The sequence below is a fragment of the Arctopsyche grandis genome, chromosome 6, assembly GCF_051622035.1.
Source record: "Arctopsyche grandis isolate Sample6627 chromosome 6, ASM5162203v2, whole genome shotgun sequence".
Lineage (NCBI taxonomy): Eukaryota > Metazoa > Arthropoda > Insecta > Trichoptera > Hydropsychidae > Arctopsyche > Arctopsyche grandis.
In genome coordinates, this window is record NC_135360.1 from 34,327,576 (window position 1) to 34,334,825 (window position 7,250).

Sequence of the window (7,250 nt, forward strand, 5' to 3'; positions counted from 1 at the left end):
GACAATCGTCACTTGACAACAATATAACGCCTAAAATATCTATCAATATAACGCCTATCTGGTCACCTTTTTATTTATCCCATATTAATTGTATTGAGAAAGTTCAACTTAAATTTATTAAATCCTTACGCTACCTTTTTCTTACCTATACCCATTCTACTGTTTCCGACATTTTAAAAATCCTTTCTTTTAACAATCTTTCTGTCAGGCGACGACACACTGATGCTTTATTCTTCTTTAAGCTCATAAATGGTTTCCATGATTGTTCTGATTTACTGAATAAGGTTAATTTTAGAATCCCAGTTCGGTACTCTAGACGCGTTGCACTCTTTTCACTTGATCCTTTCAATACTAATTCCCAAAAATATTTTTATCTGCAGCGCGTTTATCGTATGTTTAACGGAGAGCTGAATGAGGTTGATCTATTTGGTATTTCCCTACATAAATTCAGGTCTAACATCAAGAGAATCTTGACCGATTGTTTCATTTCTTCTCCTATACTATTTTTCCAATATTTTCAATATTTTTATACTTTAGTTTAGTTATGTAATGTGCTATTTAATCATATTATAGCTTTCATTCTTTTCCTTTTCATTTATTTATTTTGTATTTACCTTTTTCATTTGTTTTATATTTGTAAATTTCAATTTCTTCTTATATTCTATGCGCCCCCTTTGGGGCCCCATGGGGCTGCGCCCCGTGAGGCTGCGCCCCCTTCGGGGCCCCATGCGGCTAAGCTTCATAAGGCGGCGCCCCATAAGGCTGCGCTCCATAAGGCTGCGCCCCATAAGACTGCGCCCCATAAGGTTGCGCCCCATAAGGCTGCGGCCAATAAGGCTGTGCCCCATAAAGCTGCGCCCCCTTTTGGGCCCCATGGGGCTGCGCCCCATGAGGCTGCGCCCCCCTGGGCCCCCTTCGGGGCCCCATGAAACTACTCGCCTTGCGCCCCCGCGGGGGTGAATCCATTGAATCGAAAAAAACAAATCGGCGCCCATGGATCGAAAAAAAAAAAATCGAATCACGTGTTCGATGACGTCACCGATCTACGGACGACGACGACGACCAAGGATACATACATACATACATATATACAAAGTCTCTTTCCAAATTATAGATTAGATTTTAAACCTTTTCCAAATAATTTAATACTATAGTTTAATTATGCAATGTTCTACATATTTTGTCATGCCTTTATTATTTACTTTTTAATTTGTTTTCCTCATATTTATCTTTTTCATTTTTGTAAAAATCTATTATTGGACTCGGATGTTACATATATTATTTATTTACTATTTGTTTTTTATACATATCTATGTACATCCTGTCTGTTGATTTTTCAATTAATAAAATAAAAAATAAAAATAAAATAAAACCACTTCTATTATTATAACATTTTTGTGGGCTATGGCCGTTAACGGCGCTGTGGGGGCCCCCCCGTGGCAGTCGGCAGATAGATTGGTATTGGCAGATCGATACCGGCTGGCTGCTGTCGTTCTCTTCGTTCTCTTCGTTCTCTTCGTTGTCTTCGTTGTCTTCGTCGTCATCATCGCTGTCAGGTGGCGCTCCACATCATGGCATCTGTTCCGGACGAGAGGTTACCCAATATTCCACACTCGTCCATCTCACATCCCCATCGCACATCAGAAACACCTACACCTACCCCATTATCAATTCACTCTGCCATTCTCAAAACTTCTTCAAACTTCTCTCTCTCTCTCCACTTCTATCTCTATCTCCATATCTCTACAGATATGTATTTATGTTCTGTCTCGTATTCGTCCAGTGTCCTGAAGAGCATTGCGCTAAATTGTTGACCATCATACTACCAGCGATTGGTCAAAACGTCCATGTTTATATGGCCATGTTTATTCGAATCGGAAAATCGATACGTATTTTTGAGGCTTTTGAACTTTGCAAATGTAGACAACAAAGACGCCTTACAAATATATACACTCGCATTCGGTTTCATTACTACGACTTTGATCATCTGCAACTAGTTATACAATCACAAACAATAACTCGCACACCTCTATAAACAATTATCGTATTTTTGTTATCAAAATATTGGTAATCAAACATTGTAAACCAGATTATTAGATAGTATGCGATGCAGACTTACAATAGATTCTATTCAATCGCAAAGGTACTGAAATCTAAATACACAAATCTATCACAATTGGATAAATTCAAAATCAAGAAAGCCACCGTCGATTATAACGTAAATTAAAAATATTTGCTCATTGATTTCGTTAATTTTTTATTTCTACTTTTATCCACTCTGAACCTGATTTACCTGGTCATTCAAAGATTTGCCGACCACCGCTCTAGACTGATTATATTTGACATTATTAACTTGTACGGACATACGCCACACGGTTTATGTATTATACAATTGTATGTAACTTAATGTATACTACTGTTATTTGTAATTTGGATAAATAAATTGACACATCACCAATTCACCAATCAATCAAATCTAAATCAGAAAGGGTTATCATCTAGCGAATTAAACAAATCGCTTTCTTTCACATCCTCAAAATCAAGTTTATTGGTTGTCAATATACATATACGATGTAAAGTGTATATTTTATCGAATTTTAAAAAGGCATCAGCTTTGGAATCACGATTTTTCGATACATTTACATATGTATAATAGATGCATTTCGGCTTCAAGTACATATGTATTGAGATTTAAGTGCGTTTAATTATCAATTTAAATTATTTCAGGGTTACTGACGAAATTGAAGCTCTAGAAGCGATACTCATAGACGATGTTATCATTCACCGTAAGAATTCAATTCCGACTGTGATCGAAACAGTCGTTCATCCATCCACAGGAGATGACACTGATCAACAATATGTCTGTGTCACTTTGGAAGTCTTGTTGACGTCAAATTATCCAGACACGAGTCCCAACGTGAAGCTGAGGAATCCTCGAGGGTTGGACGACTCTGTCTTGGATACTATTAACGCACAAATTCAAGACAAATTATTAGACTGTTTGGGCCAACCTGTCGTTTTTGAATTGATTGAGGTAAGTTGAGGTACGGCATTGACGTCCAATTGCGGCATTTTGTAAAATTTCATTTGAATTTACAGCTGATCCGTGAAAATTTAACCAACAGCAACCTTCCCAGTGGACAGTGTGTAATTTGTCTGTACAGTTTCCTCGCTGGAGACGCATTCACGAAGACTCAGTGCTATCATCACTTTCACAGTCACTGCTTATCTAGTCACTTGGTTGCCGGCGAGAGAAATTATATTGAAGAATTGGAAAAATTGCCTCTGTGGCAAAAACAACAAGCTCAACCGTACCAAGTATGTGTTTCAGCTATGAATTTTTTATATTATTCTAAGATGAATGTTTATTCAGATGTTTTGTTTATGTTAGCCGACTTGTCCCGTGTGCCGTGAACCTATCAATTGTGATGCGACATCTTTGGGAGGTGCTCCACCGCCACGAGAGCTTTCCGAAGCTCGTAATTTTGAATTAACTAGCGAACTACGAGATCTCCAAGAACGTATGGCAACATTATATCAGCACCAACAGAGCCGGGGCGGTATCATAGACCTTAAAGCCAACCGGTCGAAACTTTTACTACTCACCGGTGAAGAAGGAGCCGCATCTTCAGTTAGTATTAGTCACTTGAGAATTGAGTGTTGTTATGTCTGTGCAAATTGCTGTCGTTCAATTTGAAATGATTAGTATCGAATTTGGGTAGGTTTGATATCGTATTATTCTGTTGTAGGCTGACGCGCTGTCGTCCAACAGTCCAGAAGAATTGGAAGAGGTGAACGGTGAGGTCCCACCATTAGAAAACGACGAGGGTCGAGGCTCGACTTCGTCCAGTCCTCAGAGTCAACGGGGAGCGTACAGAGGTCCATTCCGTGGATACAATCGCAACAGGGGCTTCGGTAATCGCAGAAATAACAATCACAACAACAGCAGTAACAATCAAGGACGCGGACGCTCCGTGAACGGATCACAATTCTGCACATCTGCCACTAGATGACGATGGCTTCCCGAGAATCTAGCCGTCGTGTCTGTCGTCACTTAGCAGACGTCTCGTATTCGGTCGAAATCCATTATGGGGCCTCTCGTTCGTATATCCAACCCCACCTCCAACCCCTGTTTTTAATATTATTATATATTGTATTAATCAATTTTGATATGTAATAAATATCCCTGTTATAATTAACGACTGATTGTATATCAAATGATTTTGGGACTATCTAAGTACATACATGCATACATAGGTACATACGTATGTACACTACCGTCCATATGTTTAAGACCAAAGTGTTTTTGGAGCATATTTTACACAATTTTGGACCAATTTAAGAAATATAAACTCAGTTATGTTCAAAAAATACGCATTTATTAAAATAAATAAAGATATTACAACAATTAATAAACATAAAATTATAAAAAAATAAAAACGTCAAACTGAACTTTCGTCAAAAAACCCACCCTTACTTTTAATCACTGCTGCACATAGTCTCGGCATTCTATTTATTAAATTTTGAAGTGTGATGTGAGGTATGGACTTCCAACTTTCCTGTAGATGATTCCAAAACTTATTTATGGATGTTGAGCGATGGATTCTGGTTCGTCTGTCCAATTCGTCCCACAAAAGTTCTATTGGGTTTAAATCGGGGGATTGAGGAGGCCAGTTCATGATTTTTAAATTATTTTTTTCTTCTTCTTGTTGTAAGAAGTCCATGCATAGCTTTGATTTATGTTTTGGGTCATTATCTTGTTGGAATATAAAATCATGCCCACATAAGTTCCGGCCGCACGGCAAAACTTGTTCTTTTAAAATTTTCAAATACCCTTCTTTTTTTAAAATTCCATTAATTTTGATTAAATTCCCAACTCCAGCTCTTGAGAAACATCCCCATATCATTATGGATCCACCACCATGCTTGATTGTTGGCAGCACACAGTCTGGCATCATTTTTTCTTGGGGAGTGCGCCGGACGTAAACTCGTCTTTTCGAACCGAACAATTCAAACTTCGATTCATCGGACCAAATCACTTTTGACCAATCTTCAATTGACCAATTACGATGCTGAAGAGCCCAAGCTAGTCTTTTCGCTTTATTATTTCTTCTTAATAATGGTTTTCTTACTGCTATGCGCCCTCCCAGCTTCACTTCCATCAGCCGACGTTTAACCGTGGTGACCGATACTTTTTTGAAGGCTGTCTTTTCTATGTCAGAGGCGATTTTTGGTGCCGTTATCCTTCTATTTCGCTTGCTCAATAATATAATTTGTTGATCCAATGCTTGTGTTGTGATTCTGGGACGTCCTGATTTTGATAAATCCATAATGTTGTTAGAATTTTGGAATTTTTTTATCGTCTGTTGTACTGCAGTCTTCGAAATATTCAGATTTTCGGCGATATATCGTTGGGTTTTTTGCTGTTTGTAAAGAGCAATAATGGCTCCTCGAGTTTCCATGGTGAGATTTTTATTTTTTCCCATATTTCTTCAAAAATTTTTGTCCTCTTTATGTATTATAAATTTTTCGCTAATACGACTTCAAAGTCTGACTGGTCAGATTAAACTGAACCAAATTCATTTAGGGTTTATTATTTTGAACTGTTTCGATGTCATATCAGCAGGATAAAATAACAAAAAAAGTTCGTAACATAAACTGCGTATAGTAGAGTTGTCGAATTGCAACATGTGTCGATTCGTCACGCGGTGTCTTTGAGCCCATTTTGAACCCTTATATAAAAAAAACAACAAACCAATGGGATAATCCCTGCTTTTTTTTGCTCAAATTAAATCCAAGGGTGTAGGGAAACAAATGATACCCATTTCTTTGAACTATTTTACGCTAAATTATTTTAATGGACATTAGAAATCGAGTTATAGGTTTGGTCTTAAACATATGGACGGTAGTGTATGTATGTATGTATGTCGGTGATGAAAATGCCACATTCGTAATTTTGTACGTATATTTAAGTTTGATGTGGACGATTTGTAAACGCAGTGATCAGACAGCTCAGCGAGCCAATCGAAAATATTGGACTTTTAAATATGCAAGCTTTCTATGTATGTATATGTACATACATATTACGTCGATAGCTAGAATAAAAAGTTGACTTACAATGTGCACAATGCAGTCTCGAAATGTATCCGAAAGATGCATAATCTTATGCTATTACTAACCGCTGTGTGTGAGCGATTTCAAGTACTTCTTTTAAGAAAGTAGTGAAAAATAATAACATCTTTTTAACTATAAATGCATACGAAGATTTGATTTATTATTGTTTGGTTAATCTATAAATGAATAAATGAAATATGTTTCCATCCTTTTGGCATTAAGATTTGAGCTAAGTGGCACACAATGGGAAAACTTTTGGGTAAATCATGCTTTCACATATCTACTTTAGTATGCAATCTACCTTCTCGTTTTTACTTTAATGTGCGGTCTCAGTTCTCGCGTGTGACAATAAGACTGAATCATACCGACCCTAACAACCTAATCTTAAAATAATAGGGTCAACCCTAACTTAACTTAACCTGACCCTTAAATAAATAGGTGTTGGCTGCTAAGATATGTTATATGAAGAAATAAAACTTAAAAAAAAAAGATATCAACACCTATTTATGTAAGGGTCAAGTTAGGTTAGGTTAAGTTAAGGTTGGCCCTATAAAAATCAAAAATTATAATAAACAGGTCGTTGCTACGATACAAATAAATAAATAAAAATAGTCGCATTGCATACTAAAGTGGCACCAATCATTTACTATAGAGAGATTGAGTGAAGCGAGTATAATGCAGTGATACGTCCAGTGCATTTTGCACAAGGGGTTGCACTTTCTCCAATCGTATCGTATGCATTGTGTATATGTACAATAATTAATTTTAACAGTTTCCGTTCAATCAATATCCATTTTATATAGTTGGATATGTATTTCCCTATTGCACGATCGATCACATTGTATATGTATATGTATGTATGCACATAAAACTGAATAACTTGTGTAAGTACATCCATATACATATGTACAGATGTGTAGCGTGATTATATGTATTATGATTATTATACGACCTGGTGCTCCGTATTGGATTTTTATCAATACTTTATAACTCTATATTATAAAATTGCTGTCTGATACATTCCTAGTCATTGCTAGAGTTAAAACTTTAGCAAATATTTACCAATAAAATATTTGTCATACTTATTGATATTAATCTATAACGATTCATTAAACGTTTAGAATTAATATTATAAA

The 7,250-nt window shown here is 36.6% G+C and overlaps 1 protein-coding gene across 2 annotated transcripts; it reads left to right on the forward strand.

Annotated features, from left to right (window-relative positions):
* The first annotated feature begins 1,399 nt into the window (after window positions 1-1,399).
* On the forward strand, window positions 1,400-6,706 carry LOC143912869 (E3 ubiquitin-protein ligase RNF25). Of its 2 annotated transcripts, none has more exons than XM_077432306.1 (6): window positions 1,400-1,594; window positions 2,728-3,034; window positions 3,100-3,318; window positions 3,392-3,631; window positions 3,750-4,269; window positions 5,910-6,706. In XM_077432306.1, exons 1-5 carry the CDS (start codon window positions 1,572-1,574, stop codon window positions 4,011-4,013), a joined length of 1,053 nt encoding a protein of 350 aa, XP_077288432.1. In that variant the 5' UTR covers window positions 1,400-1,571; the 3' UTR covers window positions 4,014-4,269; window positions 5,910-6,706. The 2 variants fall into 2 exon arrangements, with proteins under 2 accessions (XP_077288432.1, XP_077288433.1); XM_077432307.1 differs by having other exon boundaries at window positions 1,437-1,594; window positions 3,750-4,265; window positions 5,910-6,600.
* The last annotated feature ends 544 nt before the right edge of the window (window positions 6,707-7,250 follow it).